Consider the following 23,643-nt stretch of genomic DNA (forward strand, 5'->3'; position numbering starts at 1 on the left):
AGGGGTCTAAATAAGTTAGCCCAAAAGTATGAGTAAGCCATTTGCTTTCCTCGCAGTTTTTATCTTTATACATTTGGGTTAACCCTAATGATTGTATTTTCCTATACCACGCCTGGTGCAAGTGGAATCTACAACCATTTAGTTTGGTTTTGGGAAAGACAACTTTTAATGCGTTATGAATTGCGATTTCAAAATCCACAAATACCTCCTTCGGTTCAAAAACAATATTATAAAGTTCAAAAATTTTAGATTTTACCAACAGAAAAAGTCTCATATATGTGTCACTGGTCTTATTGGGCAACAGACAATACAAAAGAGGAACATAATGCCCATTTTCCAGTCCATGGATGGTAAATAACTGATAAAAATATTTTGTACAATAAGAAAATGTGCCATCCATGTAAAAATCTTTCATTTTACATAAACTTATTATATTTGTATGGCAAGAAAAAACAATGATATTATCAGCTGTGCTGTTAATAAACAAAAAATTTTCACCTGTTGTGGTTTTCGGTCCATAACTATCGAGTACAGAATGTACATCGTGAATATCCTTAGGCAGGGCTGGTAAGAGCTTACGGCGGCTGTTGTACAAATTTCTTCTTATTAGACTGACATCTATCGATGACAAATTCTCTGGCAAATGATTTGAAAGAACGCTTTTAATAATTTTTGAAGGTTTCTCCGATATGTCTTCCTCAGCTTTGCGCTTGCATGAAGTCGTCACTATTTTTCTCTCCAACGTAGTTTCATCGGACTCGTGGTTGTGGATTAATTCACTTCTAGTAACTGTGTATTCCGCACCAACAGTGTACAGTTTGGCTAAACATCTTAAATTTTTCTTTATACACCTCCAACGTACTTCACCACTTTTTAATACGTCCTGTTTACAAAACTGAAACTTTTCTACAACTAGTAAGTCACAACCGCGTGAACTCTTAATTACTGAAACAGATGCCATCGTATACAAATAATATATTTTATGCTTTCTATCGACTAGTAGCTTCAAGATAAGTTATAATACTGACTAGCTATAATAATTTTATACCTGTTATTTGTGAATTTTATACATTTAAAGGAATAATCTTAAGTAGGTACAACATAGTTATTAGAATAAAGAGATAAGTAAATTAAAGGTATTTCCGACAGGTACACAGGATTAGGTATTTCCAAATAAATACACAATTAATATTTTACAGAAACTATGAAGCGTAATTACCAATATTTTAATCTCATCGTAAACATCAACCCCTCGGCCGAAATTACCCCTGTCATAAATGGTACCCCTTGATTTATGCAGGTAGGCCAAGGGATTACCGGCCGAAATTACGCCCGCCGCTCTCTAGACTGTCTACGCGCTACATCGCCTTTAGTGCTATTGTAGAATAGAACAATATCTGATTTTTGACTCGCCGAATCCACGCTGTAGACTGTATGCATGATGGACAATACAATTAGCGCTTTATTCTTATTTGAGCTGTAAGAACTCATAGTCACGTCTTGTTGAAAGACACAAATAGATAATGGATATGGTCTTGTCTTGAAACATAAAAGTTCAGCTGGTATATCTACTTTTTTTTCATTGTCAGAACTAATATAGTTCTATATTGTAAAAGTTCTGTGTCTAGTGTGTAACTGGTATAGCAGTTATCACGAGATAGGTTTCCATTTTCTCCCACAAGGTGGCCAGTTAACCATTATATAATTTCAGTCGAGGCATTTGGTTTTATGTATGGACCTTCAGGTTGTATCCGCATATAACTCTAAATTATTTACATAGAATATTATTTGGGTTTGTTGAGTATATATTGGATGAAACTACATATTTCTTTAAATGTCACTAGCATTGCATCTATAACCATTTGATCTCCAATGTTATAATCCATGTTGCACTTGTCAACAAATTTGTAAAGTAAAAATAAGAAGCGGCTTAATTTTGCAATACTAGTTTCTGTGAGTAAAAAAGAGACCTAGAATAAAAAGTAATTCGTGAACAATTTCATGCATGGGAAAAGATAGAGTGGACGTACTATATAGTTGGAACAATATTCAGGCATGATAATAGACTGCAATACATCTAATATTTGAAAATTGCTGATTTCTAAGTGTTAGATAGGATGAATCGCCTTGGATCACTAATTATAAACAAAGGAGGCAATTACAAAACCAATTCGTGCATGAAGTGACTCCATGTACGAGTAAATCGGGAGTAAATGCTGGGAAATACCACAACAAAGGAAACTAAAACTATTAAACAGTTTAATCTTTCCTATTGCCACGTATGCATTTAAGATATGGACATTAAAGTTGGCCAACCGAAGAAAAATACATACCTTCGAAATGTGGCCCAAGACAAATGTGGCTATACTCGAATCGCTGATCTCAGTCACAACTGTCTAGTAAATTAATAGCCAAGCATACGTGGTCATAGCTAATAATTAAACAAAAAAATACTCTCGTGAAAATAAACACTTGATTGAAAATCCCTAAACGTAAGTGTAGTGCCCTATCTATGAACGAAAAATAAGAAAACGGTTGGAGGAAGGTGAATCTGCAACCAAGTTATCCAATGAATACAAAGTTAGTAAGTTTACCATTTCGGATATAAAAAAAAACAAAAAACGAGCTTACGTAACTTTATATCTCAGTTTGATTCTTCTGACGAATCCACAAGTCCTAAAACGATGACCCTTGCCTCAAATATGGATTTAGTTGATGATATACATTGTGATTCTTAATTCAAAGAAAAACTCGGAAGGCCGTCAAATTTTTAAGCAAGCGCAGGCTGATTGTAACGATTTATCTTGAGACATGACATGGACCTAAAATAAGCACGGATTGTATCACTGCCTTAGGTTGCGCTAATACTATTAGCATCTGCCGATTGTCATGCTTATCATTGGTAAAAGCAAGAAACTACGTTGTTTTAAACACGTCAATATGTGTACGATCCTTACGTTAACACGTCGCAAAAGACTGCTGGGATGGATAGCAAAATTTTCATGGAATGGTTTATAGAAACTTTTACAGCCTCTGTTAAACCCCATCAATTAAGAAATGGTAAAACAGAGAAAAAATTATTTTTTCTTGATAACGCCCCAACGATTTTTGATGATTTTAAAAGTCACGTTTCTTCCACATAATGTAACCTCATTATTACACACCATGGATGAAGTCGTTATTGAGACTTCAAACAGTATTATAGAAAAGAATTGTTACCTATGTTGCTTTTGGAGTAACATATCCAAGGAAATGTAGAAGGCCGAAGATCATGAGGAAGATCACCCAAAATGCAAAAATATGGATCGACCAAATTACAGGAATAGGCAAAAGATCTATGCATGAGTTAAAAGAAATGACCAGAGACAGAGATCTATGGAGACGGACAATATATGACATCACAATGGCCACTTCACTTGCTCCGCGGGGTCAGGACTGAAGAGAAAGACTTAACGCTTAAAAAATCTTAATTAATTAAATATTAATGAACTATTCAACGCATAAAAATCTGCAATTGTCGTCAATATTGTATTTATGTAGAATGTTTTGTTGTAAAGACTGCACTTTTTTGTTCCATTCCAATTTGTCATTTAATAAATAATTGTATATGTAGGTATAAAAATATGGCTTTCATTCACATATGGATAAATATTTACGGCTATATCTATACAGTTCAATTATTCCAAAAAAGGCAGTTTTCCTAACAATAATGACGCCCAATTAGTTCGGATAAACGACGATCTACTTTATCCAGTATCAGGAAAAATGTGTTAGTTTTTTGGTATTATATTGGTACCATTGGTTGCTGACGCCATAAAATGTATGATAGGATTTGAGAGTGGTTTTAATTTAAGTGTACTTTTATTTCAGTAGTTTTATACTCCAAAACTATTTTAAGTATTAGTTCTTTTGACCATATTTTTGTTTTCTAAACTAAATTATTTTTTAGATATAGTTATAATTAAAGAGTGACTCACGTAAATACTTGCTCAGATACTACTGTCAATAGTTATTAAATAAAATTAGAAAAATCTACGTGAAAACAATAGTTCTAAAATAATATTCACTTTCTTTATCACAACTACTATTAATTCCACCGATTATTTTCATCAACATGTGCCATTTAATCTTCCGTCAATCGTTGCATTAATAACTACCAAAAACAACACAAAACGTATGTCGTCACTTAGTCCGATATCATTTTCACGGTTATACAGCTGAATTCGTTTATTTTCATTTTCAAATCAGTCCGTGTGGTGATTTCTGAGATAATAGAACGTTCAACGATTACGAAAAGCTTATAAATAAATCGCGTTGACTCACCAAATCGAATCTTATTAAATGAAGTGCAGTGTTGGTGATTAAAAACAATCGACAGCAGAAAAAATCAACTACCATGGCTATGCAACGAGAAGTCGGCGTAGGCGATTTTGTCCTCATGGACAAAATTGACCTGGACAATTTTATGAAGAATCTTGAACTCAGGTGAGTACCTACGCTTTTTGTATTAATGAACCGTTGGCTGATAATGAGGACGTTCATACCTGCGACAGGTGAATACATTATTAAAGAACAATGCATGTACTTAGGTGTAATAAATCACTTGAAAATTGCTGAATTATATTTAGCTACCTTACCCATGAAAAAAATGGAACGAGACCATTGGGAATTCAATCAAAATAGCCCGTGGTGTGGATGGTTTTAAAGGGATTACTCTTTTTTCTTTGTTGTAAGTACTGTGGAAACAAAAATATAAACAAATAATACCGGTGTTTTTGTTTTTACGCACAAAATCAATCAAATCACAAAATCTCTATATGAATCAGAAACTATTTTCTGTAGCATATTATAATTTATTTGATCGGAATAAACCATAATGGTGGTAATTAAGAATATTTTTTATTTGACATTTCCATTTTCACTTCAGAAATGGTTCAATACAATATAAAACATATTAATGTATAATACCTACCTATTCAAAAAACATACAAAACAATGTTTTATCTTTAGCTTGACATCAAATCCCTGATCCAAGGCCCACAACAGATTTAAAATGCACTAATGTTTGCTATTGAGGTGTTAAGACATTTTTGCTTTTGCAGTTTTATCTCTGGAATTACTAGGTATACTACCAAATATGTGTGACCAATTTTTGACTCACAATTTTTACCCATATCTTTTATTTTTCAGTAATATAGGTATTAATTTGTATTTTGAAGTAATTTTTATGTCTTTAGTGCTTTTATTGGAACATTAACATCTACTGTTAATTTTTAAGTAATGTTTATATTGCCAGATGCTCTTATGTAGTAACAGCACAGGCATTATGAAACAACTGGAATGCAATTAGATACAGTTAAGTACAATTTAAAAACTTTTCCCTGGTTTTTATTTTTTTTATTTAGAATGATTAATAAATAATTTAGACTCCCTAAGAACAGAACATATTTCTGTTAAATCTCTAAGAGGGATAATCAATTATTTGTAATTTAAGGGACTTCACAACAGTTTTTGTTGTACAAAAAAGACATAAGTACAGAGAGAATATTTGTGGAGAATATTTGTTATGAATGCAATATGTAAAGAAATCCCAGATCCCAGTAAATTTAAAAAAACATCATAATGGCCACCTAAGAAGCCTGTGGACTCAAATCTATAAATATAAATAGAAAATTGACAAGAAACAAAAACAAGTCATTAATCAAAGTGAATTGTATACAATGGAAATTACTTTTGCAGTGTTTAGAACACATACAACAAATTAATAAAAAATAATAGAAAATAATCAACATGATAGAAATACAGAAAAACAGAAAATAGATCAGTGGGAGAAAAAGGCACTAATAAAAAATAGAAGAGAATATCACTCACCTGAGGAAAACATGGTCATCAAAATATAAGTTAAAGCTGATCATTAAAGAGGCAATTCCCTTTTAAAGTTATGTAAAGAGGAATTATTTTTTAACTTGAATATTTCATTATATAATAATTATTACAATATACTATAAATAACTCATTCAGAACTGGATCATAATAATTGTTAACATCTACTTTTTATGCCTGCATTTACTTCTTTCCAGAAACCTGATAGTTAATAGTCATTGAATAATTATTGGTATACATAGCAAATTTTTTGTTCTAACTATAAATTAATAATACCCTATTAATATACAATACATATAATTATTAAATTACTTTAATAATAGGTATATACCGCAAGATGGTTTTCAAACTACCTGCCTACTCTATAAAGACAATATTGAATTTCTGATTACCAAAAAAAATTTTTTTTCATTAATATTTTTAATTTCATAAAAATTTCTAAAATGATCAGGATGACAATGAGATTGCAAAACACTAAATGAGAAATCAACAAAGTGGTTAGGTGTGTTGGGTGAGATCATTGTTATGTTTTTAGCTTGTTTATGACCAGGTAAAATTCAAATAGAATGTTAAGTTATTAATACAGAAAAAATGAATGTAATTTCTAAGAGCAATGGACAAAGGATAAAATTTATGTCTTATCAGGGTTTATAGGCCATGCATTGGAATTAATTATTTATTCTTGACGTGAATTGCAAAAGATTAGTTACAAAATTCTGCACTTACCAAGATTATCTAGATGCTGAATACTAGTAAACAACACAATACTGGCATAATTGTACACAACGAAGATCACATTTTTATTGAGACTAACATGGAAAACATAAGCACAAGAACTATTCAAAGATACACAAAGAATACCAACTGAAATATACAATTTCTATAGTCAAGAAATAACACATGAAGAGGATCATATGTGCCATTAAATGGATTAAAGATGGGAAGTCTCTAGGACCTGATCATGTGCATGGGGAAATTTGGTACTATTAGACATAATATTTTGTTCACAATTTTCTTAGTTGGCTTTTGCAAAGTGACAGTTGGTAAAATATGAGATGTCACAACAAAACTGGTTATGGGAAGTTGATAAAGCCTAACAAAAAGTAGCATAGAAATAAATATCCAACATAATAAAACATCAAAGAAATAGATAACATGGAAAATTAGAGAAATGTTCCACCTCATGAAACTGATTATCGTTTTATCATATCTCTTCATGACTCAATACCTTATAGGCGAGCAGTTTACCCCTACTTGTAAGCATAAACTAACTAAATTTTTTTTTGCATTTCTACCACACTAAACCTTTTTTATTCGATTTTATATATTTTTTCAAGTTCAAATGTATTTTTTTTAATTTATCCAAGTGGACCAAAAATTGTTATTAAAAAACTTTTAACAAAAAAACAATTTCCAGAATCGCTTTAAGTAAACTTTTTTTACGTATCTCATCGAAATAAATACTTTTCTATCTTGGTAATTTCTCGAAAAAAATTTTTCCTTTTCGAGTTATTTGCAATTTTTTGTTGAAAAAAGGCCCTAATTAGTACTTAATAAGTACAGTAAGAATATTTTGAGAAGGATAAATGGATTTTATCTTGCTTAAAACATGGGACCAAATATTTCAAATATAAATTTCGAGTACTCTATCGTTCATATGATAAGCGTGTACATGTTTAGAAATCTTTGTTTAAATTAAACTATGTTTTTACCAAGATAGAAACACTTTTTCTTGTCAAAATATTCTTACTTGTATGTGAATGTTTAAAGATTATATTTTCCATTAATTTTGGCATTTTTTCAACGAAAAATTGTAAATAACTCGAAAAGGAAACATTTTTCGAAAAATTACCTAGAGGGAAAGAGTATTTACTTCACTGAGATACGTCTAAAATTTTTTACTCCAAGTGATTCGGGAAATTGTTTTTTTGTTATATAAGGTATTTTTTAATCACAATTTCCGGCCACTTGGAAAAATTAAAAAAAGTACATTTTAAATTGAAAAATATATAGAATCGAATAAAAAAGGTTTGGTGCGATAGAGTGGCAAAAAAATTAGTCGGTATATTCCGTTTCTAATCGTGTTTTTAGGGATAAACCGCTCGCCTAATAATGATGGTAATACACACATCAAAATAATCTAGGGACACCTAAGTATATTAATAGCTTTAAATCAGTATTAGCTGCAAATATAAAAATAAATTTGTTTTTAATCTTTTTTGTTGTTTTGTCGATTATTGTACTAACTTCGACGGTAATGCTGATAAGAATGGCTATAAAAAATTTAACAAAACTTCAATATGAGTTTTTTGTCTATATATAACATAGCTTAATATTTCTTTATTGGTACTTGATTTTCGATGTCTATGGGGATTTTTATTTAGTTTTGCAATTGCCAATAATGGAGATACATCATTTAAATCAGAGTCACACGACCAGAAATGTCATTAATGGTTTCTGTTTAAGGTGTTACGAAACTGGTGGTCTTGCTGAACGTCATACCATACAGGCTGTACAAGGATAACCAACTAGATTAAAGACCGTTTTATTAGGTTGTAGGCTTTGCAAGATCGCACTGTAACTGCATCACAATTACAAATGAGGCTGTAAGAAACTGTTTTTAAGTGGCCAAAAAATTAGAAATAGACTGCACGAAGTAGGGTCTGTCAATGCTCGAAGACCTGTGAGCGTGCCTGTGTTATCCAGATGAAATCGCGCTCATCAACTTCAGTTTGAACAAAAACACGCAAAATTGGGTTAGACGTGAGTGGGTCTCTACATGGTTTACAGATGAGTCTCGATTTAGATTTGCACCAGATACAAGACGGACAAGAATTTGGAGACGATCTGGTAATGCTGAAGGATTGGTCACCGTGCAGGAGGTTCATAGACAGCAAGGCGGCGGTATAATGGTATGAGATGGCATCACTATTGGTGGAAGAACCAAACTCGTTTGTCTGGAACGGTTTCTATATTCAACAGACTGTCGCGATATTATTCTCGAACCTATTGTTGTGCCTTTTTGTGCCCTATTAAACCTATCGGCCCGGCGTAGTTTCCAAGAACAGAATACCGCAGCAAAACATTGACCATCTGATAAGTTTGTCTTACAGATGAAGGACAGAAATTAATAACCGTGGAGGTCATATATACTATGCTACCTTAACCTAAAAGCTACTCTTTGTTGGGAGTTGAGGGGCAACAAATTAATTTTTTATTATTTTTGTTTGTTATCATTTTTTTACTTACGAAGTTCTCTTTTTTTAAGAGCTATTGCGATAATTCTAGGAAAAAATGTTTAGTTTATATTCAAGACACTTGTTTGTAACTTTTTATTAAAAATATTTGAAATAAATTGTTTGAAATCCTTCTGTAATCTAGCATTTTCTTTTATCCCCTAGATTATTTTGATGTGTGTAATTTGAAAATCGTTAACAAATAATTTACTCAAAGAATAAAACACTGAAAACTTTTATTTTACAGTTTACAATTTCGTATTTTAAGAACGATAAAATTGTGGCTTATTTCCAATAAAAATAGTAAATTGTATTAAGTAAGTTACAAAGAAATTGTGATTAGGAAACGATCGGTAAAAACTAAAAAGTTTCAACGCATATAATCAAAAAACAAGAGCGATAACTTCAATGATCTTTAGAGCCTTTATCAAGAAATAAAATACCACCCATGGCGTGATCTCCGTGTTTCCTTCGTTTCTCATTCTTTTGTTCTTAACTTGACTATAATGTTATCGTAGCTAATGTGTTATATCGTGAACATTTTTCTATAATTTGTTACGAGTAGTTCGCCAATTACGCCACTTTCACTACGCTATCTTTTCCGCAAACAGATAGAAACACGGAAAACGACGTGCGATACCCTTTTAAGTTAAAACTTTCATTCGTTTGTGTGTATTGAGAAAAACATTGATTGTTGCGTGAGTTGATAATAAATCATTCTTGTCGATTACAAATAAAAGCAGTGACTATTGTTTAAAGCTTCTTATTATGAATTTCCTTCTATACTTACTTATCATGGAATGTGATGGTAGCGACAGCAGAAATGACGGCGTTTTTAGACTAAGATTTACTTATCATTGTTACCCAAGATAAAAAAATCTTATCTTTAAGGTAAGAAAACTGAAAGGTTCGTACGGGTTTCGAAATCAGTATTCCAAAGACACCATCTCACAACAAAAAAATTATGAGATATTTACAAATAAGTACACATCTTCTTTTATAGTTTTAGTCCAGATTATTACTATTACTAAAAAGGCAATCACTCGAGACATATCAGTAATCGATATAAGGTTGAATGCTCGAATAAATGACCTTTGATCAAATGAAAACGCAGATATCAAGCACAGTTTATTAATTAAATCTTGCCCAAGTACTTTCGCTTCCTAGAGCATCGTTAGGGGCATTTCGTCAATTTTGGCTTATCCAACAAACTGTTGAGAATGTCAGAGAGAGAATGATTCTCTCTTCTGTTGCCAACCATAATGTAGTTTCACCTTTTTTCAACATTTTAAACTGTTTGTTCTTATGTAGTGTAGTGTAATGTACAAATTTATGTTTATGGCATTCTCAACAGTTTGTTGGATAGGCCAAAATTGACGAAATGCCCCTGAAGATGCTCTAGGAAGCGAAAGTACTTGGGCAAGATTTAATTAATAAACTGTGCTCGATATCTGCCTTTTCATTTGATCAAAATATCAGTAATCATTTTCGTTTACCAACAAGTTTAGGACAACAAAAATAGAGCAATAGCAAGAACGTGGCAGCTTCCAGTAACACGGTCCTGAGGATTTTACAGTTACCTACAAGAAAAACACGGTAATTGCATGGACGTCCATACATATTGCGATCATACTTAGACTCTGACCATTTATTGGTAGATTCAAGAGTAAGAACAAGGGAACTTTTTAAAAGACTTCTAACAGTCACTAGAAACATTATCAAAGTTATTTTGAAAATGAAAACACAATACAACTTTATAAGTTCTTCTATGTTGCGTATAAACTTCTGCTGCAAAGAAGAACTAGGTATAAGGATCAAACCTCTCTCTCCAATGGCGCTACAGCCCAAATCGAGCCTTGGCCTTTTCCAAACCATGCCTCCAACCTTCTTCTCCAGTTTTTTACGCCTAGCAAATTTTTGTCTTGCACCCTGCAATTTTGAGATCGGTGTCCTTTTGAATAGTTGGTGGAATTCATGGTTGTACCTGGATCCCCATACTCCCTTTGCGTTAATAGGTCCAAATATCTTCCTTAGGACTTTTCGTTCGAAGACTTCCAGCTTTCGTTATGTGTCTTCTGTCATTACCCTTGTCTCGCATCCATAACATACTATTGGTCTGATAATAGTTTTGTAAACTTTGATTTTCGATCTCCAGTGTGTGTGTTTTTGGAGCGGAACAACTTGGGGAGTGAAAACTAAGCTTTGTTGCGCCTTACCATTCTCCTTTGAATTTCTGGTTCTTCTGTTCCATCCTTGCTTAATCAAAAATCAAAAAAAAAAATCCAAAAATCAAACCAGACATAACTGCTCGGGGAGCAAAAATCATACTCGCCTTTGCCGATGACGTAGACGCAGTAGCACAATCAACATTAGAAATTAAGGATATTTTCTCGAGCTTTGAAGAAGCTGCATTAAACATCGGTCTAAAAATAAATGAAGACAAAACAAAATACATGGTCGTCTCAAAACAAGAACGACGGCGAATAAGGTAAAACATTACTATAAATGATCACAACTTCGAAGTGGTTAAAGAATTTAAATATCTAGGAGCAACAATCACAAATGACAACAAATTAGAGCGAGAAGTTGAAACGAGAATAATGACAGGAAACAGATCTTTCTTTGCAATGCAACATCTAATAAAGTCAAAACTTCTTTCACGCGACACAAAAATCCGGATATATAAGACCATAATACGACCAGCAGTCGCGTATGGAAGCGAAACATGGGCGCTAACAAAAAGAGAAATAAATAAATTGCTGGTGTGGGAACGTAAAATTCTTCGAATGATATATGGCCCTTGCAGAGACAGCGTGACAAACGAATGGAGGGGCAGATACAATAACGAGCTAGAGTCTCTATTCGGAAAAGAAAATCTAGTCAGATATATAAAGGCCACTCAGATGGGCAGGGCATATGATACGCAGTAACGACAATCGCCTTATTAACAATGTGTTCTGGGAAAGGCCAGAGGGAAGAAGGTCTGTAGGGCGGCCTAGAAAAAGGTGGAAAGATGCAGTCAAAGAAGATCTAGAGAAAATGGGAGTGCGACAATGGGAATTACTGACACAGGACCGACAAACATGGAAGGCAATAGTAAACGCGGCAAAGACTCACGAAGAGTTGTAGCGGCATTGATGATGATGATCCTTGCTTAATGCAATTCCCAAATATGTGAAACTTTTTACAGTTTCAATATCGTCCCCTAATTCAACTTTGCGTCTGTTTCCTCTAGCTCTTGCTTGTGGTAGCTTTTTTGTCTGTTGAATATTTATTTCTAACCTGGTCTCTTTTTCTCTTGTTTTTAATTGTAAATATATATTTCTTCAGATATTGACTTATTAAAGGAACAGGATGAATCACAGAAAGGTGTATAAGTTTTTAAATAACATAGAAAAAGTACTCAAATCAAGATTGAAGATGTACAAGAACATTAACATATTGTTTGCGCGAACGATGCAATATTGAACAAGTGCGTTAAGCAAGAATGAGAATTACCCTAATTATGTAACCCGAAATGCAATATTTAAAGGTAAAGGAAGCATTAAGGAAATTAAAAAATAGAAAATCACCAGGAGAGGACAGAATACCGAACGAACTCCTAAAGTACGAAGGACCAGATCTGACCAAACAACTATTAAGACTAATCCAAAAATTAATAGAACAAAACAAAATTCCTCAAGAATGGAGATTAATCATCCTAATACCTCTCTTCAAAAAGGGAGACAAATCGGACTCGGAAAATTACAGAGGAATTAATTTATTAAACACAACACTAAAATTAACAACCAAAGTAATAAAAAATAAATTTAATGAAATTATAACACTAGCAGAAGAACAAGTTTTCAGGACAGGAAGATCATGCACCGACGCTATATTTATAATGAGGCAAGTGCAAGAAAAATCATTAGAATGCAATAAACCGGCATATCTGTTTCGTGGACCTTAAGAAGGCATTTGATCAGGCATTATCCACTTATTGTACGCAAGAGAGATACCTCTAGGAATAATCAAAACTATCGAAAATATCTACCAAAACAACACAATAAAAGTAAAAGTAGAAGAACTAACTGACCCTATTGAAGCTGGCAATGGGATAAGACAGGGAAATTCCCTGTGTCATCTATTGTTCAACCTGATTATGGATGAAATAATAAAAAAAGTAAGAACTAAAAAAGGATACCAAATGGGAGAAAAAAAAAAAACTTAATATAATCTGCTATGCAGACGATGCAATATTACTCTCTCAGAGTAAAGATGGTTTACAACGTATGCTGCACCAATTTAATATAACCGAGAGAAAATTTAACATGTTAATTGCCCCAAAAAAGACAAAGTGCATGGTTATAACAGCAAATTTACTAAGATGTAAATTGGTCGAAGGTCAGATAATAGAACAAGTGATGGAGTTTAAATATCTAGGTAGGCATCACATTACCTAGCTATGGAAAGCTCGAAACAGAAGTGGAAGATCAAGTGAATAGAGCAAGGGGAGCCGCAGGTTGCCTGAATGAAACAATATGGAGAAATAAAAATATCGGGAAAGAAATGAAAGGCAGAATTTACAAAACAGTCATCAGACCGATAATGGCATACGCGGCAGAAACACAACCTGGCACAGGGAGGATAAAAAGATGTTAGAGACAGCAGAGATGAAAACACAAAAAAATTATAGTAAAACACTATGGGACACAGCTAGAAGTACAGATATACGACGTAGATGCAAAATGGTGAACATCAAAAACTGGGTAAGAAATAGAAGAGATAGATTAGATAGAAATAGATTGGAATGATCATATAAGCCGAATGACAACAAATAGAGTAGTAAAGACGACAGGAGACGGTTCCCCAATAGGAAGACGCTCAGTAGAAAGACCACTTAAACGAAGGAACAAAAGCTTACTGGAGGCACATTGAAAAACAGAGTCATGTCTACAAGACGAAGAAGAAGGGGAGAAATGCAATACTTTTGTCTTGAATTTTGACAGTTGATGTTTTGTTACTGTCTAAATCTTCTTCTCTTTCACCCGTTAGGTTTAAGGCTCGTGATTACTTGTTATTACTAAGGCAATATTTGGTCTTATTTGTGATTCCGAACATCATCTATCTTGCGATCTCTTTGGCGGTCTTTCTGGAAGCCTTTTTCATTTTCTTGTCCATCTCACTATATCTTGGACATCGCAGTTTTGCCTGATATCTTTATTTCTTCCTCGGTCCTGTCTATTATAGATCTTACTCTATTCTTTTAAAAAAGAAAAACAAGTGGTATAGTAGGCGGTACTGTAGACTAGCGCGAAGCTTCGTACTATGTTTTTTGTATCTTAAAATTTAAATTAAATTTTTAAAATTTACTAAAGTAATTTTATTTTAAACAAATTAACGCCATTTGCTCCTAACGCCATCTGCGAACGTATTAACAAAGCATACGTTGTTTACTTCTGACAGACCTGTCAATAAATAACATTTGATAGTAAATTTAATAATTATTGTATTTATATGAAATTATTTTAAAAGGAGAAGTGTCATAAAAATTTAAACAGATAATTCAATATTGTTAATCATTGGATGGCATTTATGACTTTTAAATTTTGACAATCGTTACGAATCGAATCTTCTAGCGGCAGATATTCTTTTAATTTTTTACTTCTCATTTAATGTCTGTATTTTGTTAGATATATTCATGCAGTTTTTACTTTAAACCTGCTTAGAATAAATATATGATGCATAGAAACGAATTGTTGGAGTGTAGTGAATCTATGTGAAGAACCGCTATTTTGTAACGCTGCCAGTGAGACTTTCTAAATTTGTCTAAAAGACATTTTAAATTCATCAAAAGCTTTTAATATTGTCATTGACCTTTTATAACAAAATGTATTTTCTACAATTTTTATTATAATATTGTATCGCTAATTGTTTATCCGAGACAAATTTTTTAAAACGATCTGTTATTCGTCTGTGTCTTTGGCGAGACGGAAGCTTTATTGTTACGTTGAGACTACGACAACATAAAATGAAGTACGGATTTGAACAAAAAGCGGAACTTTGGAACCAATTATTGTAAGGAAATAATGTGGAGGTAATTTTTAAAGTGATTTTGTATTTATTCATCTGCAACGATCGAAATCCAATCTCGCGCAAGGTCTTCGACAATGAGATAGGTTCGTTTGTATCTTTGTTAACAAAAGTCATTATGTAATTGTGTGTTTTGTATATTTGGGGACAAGTGTTGATCCCAGTAATAACACATCGGCGAAAGTAAAAAAGCAGATCATAACTGCGAATTATGGTCTATCAAAATACTTATCCAACAAACATATGCCTTATAAAAACGAATAAGAGTGCACAGAACAATGGTAATTCCGATTCTCACGTATGGATTAGAGTCATGGACCCTAGCTAAATCAGACGAATGCTCTCTATCGACGTTTGAAAGAAAGATACTACGCAAAATATTCGGAAACGTCTGTGAAACTGACTAATTTATACACGCGTACTTTTGGAGGAAAACACATTATAACAATAATCAAGCGAAACCGTCTACAGCGGGCAGGACATGTAGCATTTTCTTATTTTCGATTTTTCATTATGCGAGTTTTTGATACACCATAGAATATCTCTTGTCCGATTAAAGGAGTATTCTCAAGATCATCGGCAGTGTGCTTACCAACAATTCTTTTATGCCCTGGCACCCTCGGAAAGTTACTTTTTTGTAAAATACTGTTTTCAGTTTCAAGCTGTTACCGATTCGTAAGTTATAGTCTCCAGGACCTTCAGTGCAGCTTGACTATCGGAGCAATATGTATTTTGACTTAATTGAGACGTTCGACTGCTGGTAGTTTTACCTGAAATATTGGCGAAGTATTTACAAAGTTGACCCTCTGGTGTTGAGGCTAGTAACCCCTGTTCACACACTCACTTGTATTTTTGACCCATCAAAATAAAATGTGAGGACACCCCTTACGTGTTAGGTTAACTTAAACTCATTTATGATAATATTTAGTTTGATTTCGAAATCTTGTTTTTAACGAATATTTTGCCTACCACATAGGGTATTATTATGGGGGGTTGAAAATTGGGGACAGAAATTACGGGGCTAGAGATAGTGTTCGGATTTGATCCAAACTGGCAACAGCGCCCTCGCGTCCTACCCCTAACCGCCCCTTGGTACAGACCAAAATTTGACGATACGAAAGATTGCACACAATTCTCTCTCTTGTACGTTCAACTCTCCGAGAAGACGCATCGCTCAGAACCATCCGATCACGTCTCAACAAGAATAACTGTAAGTGTTAATATTCATTACACAAGCAATGAGCAAATAAATAGTAATTAGTATATTGTTTATCAAACAATTAAGGGTATACTATTGATAATCAAAATACATTTCTACTGAGCAAGAGTAGTTTTAATTAAATCCATGTAACAAAAAGAACCACCGCTTAATGGAAATACAGATACCAAATCGAAGGCTAATCCGATTATTATTTATCTTTGAAATTTCACTAAATAAATACTTTTAATATTTTTACACATCATAAATATTATACTTACCGATTTCACAGTGCCTCCATATATTTAACGATTTTATATATACTACACATATTCTACAACACATTTAAATATTCATTTATTGATATTTCTATTGATTTGTTTGTATTGTATTGTTTTATCTTTCAGGGCGCTTATAAAAGTTGTGCTATATCTAACGCGGTAGTGTTTTCGCAAGTGAATTTAAGGTGTTTTTAGTGATTGCATATATCATACTTGTTTAGATTTAAAACCTATATTTAATAATGGAGGCACTGAAGAAACAACGAGCAATGGCAAAGTCGGCTTTAACGCGAGCATATAATTGGTGTGATCAATTTTTAGATTCTCAACTAACTATAACAGAATTAAAACTAAGAGAAGAATCAATAATTAAACATTTTGAACGTTATAATGTTATACAAGATAACATAGAACAAGCCACTGACGATGCCGATGCTCTTGAAAATCGTGATCTTATGGAAAAACATTATTTTAAATATTTAACTTTATTACGCGAAAAGTGCAAATCTCTCGTAGAGTCAAATCTACCCAGTCTTACCACTCAAACTCCCACTGTTACACAAACCACGCCTACTAATGTAAAACTACCCCAATTATCACTTCAAATCTTCTCAGGCAACTACGATGAATGGATATCATTTTATCAACTCTTTACCTCTTTAATCATTGATAACCCCTCTCTGACAAATATTCAACGGTTTATATACCTAAAATCTTCTCTAAAAAATGAAGCTCTCGCCTTAATTGACTCTCTCGAATTAACCCACGAAAACTTTACCATTGCTCTTGACCTCTTGGAAAAACGATACTCTAATAACTTAAATATAATCAACGCACACTTAAAATCCATTTTGGACTACCCCACTCTCACTAAGGTTAATGCCCAAACACTCAGAGACTTCGTAACTACAATAAGAAAACACATTCAATCTTTAAAAAACTTAAACATTCCAGTAGACACTTGGGACATCATCTTAGTTTATATTTTGTCAAGAAAAATTGACTATAACTCCAAAAAACAATACGGAGAAAAAAGAATTAAATCAGATTTACCCACATTAGACGAGTTTCTAGACATTTTAGAAGATAGGTGCAATTTATTAGGTGATTTAAGTGACTCACGTGACTATAAAACGGAAAAACCTTCTCCGAAATTCCCTCGCACTACTTCTCTTCACACCAATGTTACCTACAATAATTCTTCCACTTCTAAATGCATATACTGTAATGACTTCTCTCATAAAATATATCGTTGTCCACGTTTCTCATCTCTACCACACTCTGATAAATTAAATTTCACACATTCTCAACACATGTGCACAAACTGCTTGGGCACAGGACATTCTTACAATGCATGCATCTCTAAAACTTGCTCGATTTGTTCTAAAAAGCATCACACTCTCTTGCACGTACGCAAAACCCACAACACTAACTTCTCGCATCCATCTCACAATCCAGGCACATCTCAAGGCCAAAGAACTACCTATCCTCAAGGCAACCAACATAATTGGAGATCCAATTCAAATCAAACACATTCTGATGCCAACTCCAGAAAACATAATTATCATCAAACTCAAGAAAAATCAAACCCTAATTTAAATTCTTATAAAAATCATACAGAATTCGACGACATGCCATCCTCCTCTGGCAATAACATCCACCCCGAGTCTGTCACAGCGGTATCTCTAGATACCACAGGCGACCTTACATTCTCCGCTAAACCTTGTAATGTTCTATTAGCAACAATTAAAATATCTATTCAATCAAAATCAGGACATATGATAACAGCCAAGGCACTTCTCGATAATGCTAGTCAAAGTAGCTTTATATCAAGGAATCTTTTTGAAAAAATTAGCTGTAAAACCCTCCAACAACCACTTCAAATTTCTGGAATTGCCCAGAGCTCAATCATGTCTAACATAATGGCAAATCTTACAATTTTCTCTACTAATAATAAAAGCAATAAACTTAACATGTCTTGTTACGTACTCGATAGAATAACTACCCCCCTACCGCAGACACATATACCCCTAGAATTGCTCGAAATACCACACAACATTTCCTTAGCCGACAGTGAGTTCTTTTCAACTTCAAGCATTGACATTTTGATAGGTGCTGACAAATACTACGAACTCATTACCGATGGCATCGTAAGATTAGGAAAAAATCTCCCTGTACTTCAAAACACCTTTTTTGGTTGGATTGTCGCTGGTAATGTACCTCATAATCATCTAAAAAATAAAAGAGTATCCTTATTTACTCAAACTTCCAATGTTATCTCCGAAAACACTTCTTCCCTTAACTCGCTTCTTCCCAAATTCTGGGAAATGGAGGAAATACCCACTAAAAAACTTCTCACCCCGACTGAAGAAATTGCTGAACTTGACTTCAAGAAAAACTTTAAAATTTTAGAAACCGGACGATTCCAAGTAAGTCTTCCCCTTAAATTCCCCTCAGAGCATACCAAACTAGGTGACTCTTTTCATATCGCTAAAAAACGATTCGAAAGCTTAGAAAAGAAATTCCAATTAAATCACTCTCTATTTCTTGAATACAAAAGGTTTATCGATGAATACATTACACTTAATCATGCACGATATATCCCACTCACACTATACAATAATGTATCCGAACACAAATATTTCTTGCCCCATCATTGCGTGATAAAAGAGAGCAGTACCAGCACTCGATTACGCGTTGTTTTTGATGGATCTTGTAAATTCTCTTCTGGAAGCTTTTTAAATGACATTATGCTCACAGGTCCACAGGTACAACCTGATTTATTTGACATCATTTGTCGTTTTAGAATACCCCAATTTGTTTGTACTGCTGATATTCAAAAAATGTACCGTCAAATAAATATCAACCCAAATCAAACCTTCCTGCAAAATATACTGTGGAGAGATGATCCCTCTAAACCACTTGAATGCATTGAACTTACTAGCGTAACGTACGGCCTCAGATCTTTAAGTTTCTTATCTACTCGGGCTATAAAAGAGCTTGCATCCACTAACATCCAAAAATACCCCCTCGCTTGTGAAGCCTTACTTACACAAACTTACGTAGACGATATCCTCTGTGGTGCCAAAACTGAAGCTGACCTAGAAACCACATATCACGAATTAAATACCGTTCTAGGTAGTGCTTGCATTTCAACTCACAAATGGGTTTCCAATTCCACAAGGTTCACTGAAAAATATTGTAATAATGATCAACCTACTTCATATGACATCCAAGTCGAAAATGCCTCTAATAAGGTTTTAGGACTTTCATGGAACCCCTCTCCAGACACACTCTCAATTTCAGTACCTGAAGCCCCAACTAACACTCGCGTTACAAAAAGAATTGCCTTATCCACTCTAGCTAAAATGTATGACCCCTTAGGGTTGATAACTCCTGTGATTCTACATGGAAAGTTATTTATTAAGAAACTTTTCCTTGAACGAATGGACTGGGACGATATCTTGTCTCCCTCTTTGGAAAAAGAATGGACAACCTTTGTAAACAGTATACATCACTTAAAGTCCTTAAAAATCCCACGCTGTCTATTTCTTAATAAGAAAGTCGCACACATACAAATTCATGGCTTTGCTGACAGCAGCGAAAGGGCTTATGCAGCATGCATTTACTTTCGTACTGTATACTCTGATAACACAGTTTCCTGCATACTGGTTACAGGAAAATCTCGGGTAAGCCCTATCAGGACAACTACCCTACCTAGACTTGAACTCTGTGCCATGTTACTCCTCTCAAAACTCACCAAAAGAATTATATATCAATATATGAAAACAAACTGTCATTCTCTAGTGTCAATTTGTGGAGCGATTCAAGGATAGCACTATCGTGGATACAATCCCACGCATCCCGCTTGAATACCGTTGTTTCCAATCGAGTTGCTCAAATCACTGAATTGACAAATGCCTTTCAGTGGCGCCATATAAAATCTGCAGAAAATGCTGCCGACTACCCATCTCAAGGATTACTAGCCCAAAACATTTTAAAATTAGATTCATGGTGGTCAGGTCCTTCATTTCTGCAAGACCCCAATCTAAATCTTGCTCATTTTAATGAAAAAATTAATGAATGCAACTTACCAGAAGAGAGAAAAATCTCACTTCTTACCACTAAACCTACCGAAGAAAATTTTTGGCATAAAATATTTCTTAGATTTTCTAAATTTTCTAGACTAGTGCACGCAATGGCATATGTTCACAGATTTATTCACAATTCAAGATTTCCCACTAAAACTCTTACTGGTCCACTATCTGTAGATGAACTTCTCACGTCCACTAACTCAATTTGTAAAATTGTTCAACACCAACACTTCAGTTCAGAAATCTCTGAAATCCAAAATAGTAAATCACTCTCAAATAAAAACATGGTCTCACTTAGTCCATTCATAAATCACTCTGGTTTTTTATGTGTCAGTGGACGCTTAAAAAATGCAGACATTCTAGAATATCACAAACACCCTATTTTACTTCCCTCTAAATCACATGTAGTCACTCCACTGCTTTCAGACGAACATACTAGACTTGGTCATGTCGGACCACAAGCCTTACTTTCCAACGTCAGACAAAGATTTTGGCCTTTAAATGGTCTCAGGGAAATTAAGAAAATTATTCGAAATTGCTCTACTTGCTTTAGATTTCGCGCACAACCTGCACAGCAAATCATGTCCGATTTGCCAAAGGAAAGAGTTTCGATCTCACGCCCCTTTCAAAATGTTGGGACTGACTATGGTGGACCACTTATGATAAAAACATCTCGCTCTCGTAAGGCCCCTCTCACAACATGCTATGTGGCACTCTTTATCTGTATGAGTACAAAAGCTGTCCATATGGAACTCGTAATTTGATTGTCGTTTATTACTTTCTTCTTATTCCTGCTTACTTTCTTGTTTATATATCATAGGTCTTCTGTATCTTCTCACGTTCCAACTGAACCATTAGATCTCATTCCTTTCTAATCTTTCCACCTCGTTATTGAATGAGACATTCAACGGCCGGGGAGTATGTTCGGATTTGATCCAAACTGGCAACAGCGCCCTCGCGTCCTACCCCTAACCGCCCCTTGGTACAGACCAAAATTTGACGATACGAAAGATTGCACACAATTCTCTCTCTTGTACGTTCAACTCTCCGAGAAGACGCATCGCTCAGAACCATCCGATCACGTCTCAACAAGAATAACTGTAAGTGTTAATATTCATTACACAAGCAATGAGCAAATAAATAGTAATTAGTATATTGTTTATCAAACAATTAAGGGTATACTATTGATAATCAAAATACATTTCTACTGAGCAAGAGTAGTTTTAATTAAATCCATGTAACAAAAAGAACCACCGCTTAATGGAAATACAGATACCAAATCGAAGGCTAATCCGAAGTAATTATATTTTATAATTAGTTACTTGTACCCAGCCGAAGTATTTATTCGGCCCACTTGGACGGTGCAGAGGAACCCAGCCCGTTCCAGATAGGGCAAGCTAAATAAACGAAACTTATCCGAACGGCGCTCAGGGTATATTTGAAAACTGATACCAAATAGGAGAAAAACAACTTGAAATAATCTGCTATGCAGACGACACAATACTACTCTCAAAGTAAAGATGATTACCAACGTATGCTGCACCAATTTAATATAACCGACAGAAAATTTAACATGTTAATTTCCCCAAGAAAGACAAAATGCATGGTTACAACAGCAAATTTACTAAGATGTAAATTGGAGCTGGAAGGTCAAATAATAGAGCAAGTGATGAAGTTTAAATATCTAGGCATCACTTTATCTAGCTACGAAAAGCTCGAAACTGAAGCGGAAGATTAAGTGAATAAAGCAAACAATATTGAGAAATAAAAATATCGGGAAAGAAATGAAAGGCACAATTTACAAAACAGTCATCAGACCAGTAATGACATACGCGGCAGAAACAAGACCTGACACAGAGAGGACAAAAAGGATGATAGAAAAAGTAGAGATGAAAACATTTAGAACAATTGGTGTTATGACACTATGGGACACTATACGACGTAGACGCAAGGTGGAGAACTGGGTAAGAAATAGAAAAGTAGAATGGAACGATCATATATAAACCGAATGACAACAAATAGAGTAGTAAAGACGACAGGAGACGGTTCCCCAATAGCAAGACGATAAGTAGGAAGATCACGAAAACGATGTAACGACAACTTACTGAAGGCACATTAAAAATCAGACAGAGTCATCTCTATATAAAAAGAAGAAGAGAAATGACGTTCAGATACTAAGATATCGAAATCTCCAATTGTGCCGATATTAAACAGGGAGAGAAAACTGACAATAAATCGAAGAAACGCAGGAAGCAGATCATATAGCCCGTTACATAAAAAAAGAAGACAAAAAAGTAGGTAATATTCCCATTACATTCTGTCAAATGCTTGGCTAAGATCCGCTAAACTATGTAAAAATAAAATATTTTGAATTTATTTGTTTAATTAGTTAATTACTGAACTGTTTTAATAAGTTTTACCAATAACCATAAACATCCTATTTAAATATTTACAATTTTCTGTATAAAAAACCTTAAACATCAATTACTAACTGACGTTATTTAAACGAGTTACTTGTAAGTATTTTCTCACATAACTCGACACTTTATGTGTGCTATTTACTTATTTCTGCAAATATTACATTATGTGTGATTGTATTTTTAATGGCGTGAATCATTGTCAAACAAAACGCGCATATTGTGAGTCATTACAGGGAATTCCGTTGATTTCGTGGCGTTTGAAGTTTGGGGAAGAGGGTGTGATGGGTTTGCCCTTATAAGATGATTTGAATATACTGCAGAATATTTATGAATTTTCTTAAATTATAGAAATATTTAAATTAAACATGTTGTGATGATTAGAAGTTTTTGAAACGTGCATCTTTCTCATAATGACTAACACGATTATGCACATGTCGCATATAATAATGATGAACTACT

The 23,643-nt window shown here is 33.9% G+C and overlaps 1 protein-coding gene across 2 annotated transcripts in view; it reads left to right on the forward strand.

Moving 5' to 3' along the window:
* Positions 1 to 4,225: 4,225 nt before the first annotated feature.
* The window catches only part of Myo31DF (Unconventional myosin ID), a 112,522-nt gene continuing 93,104 nt past the window's right edge, over positions 4,226 to 23,643 (forward strand). For both annotated transcript variants that reach the window (XM_072542645.1, XM_072542650.1), the window contains exon 1: positions 4,226 to 4,485. In XM_072542645.1, coding sequence (XP_072398746.1) covers positions 4,397 to 4,485 — 89 coding nt within the window. In that variant the 5' untranslated portion in view covers positions 4,226 to 4,396. The remainder of the gene's footprint in view (positions 4,486 to 23,643) is intronic.

This window comes from Diabrotica undecimpunctata, chromosome 1 (assembly GCF_040954645.1).
Source record: "Diabrotica undecimpunctata isolate CICGRU chromosome 1, icDiaUnde3, whole genome shotgun sequence".
NCBI lineage: Eukaryota > Metazoa > Arthropoda > Insecta > Coleoptera > Chrysomelidae > Diabrotica > Diabrotica undecimpunctata.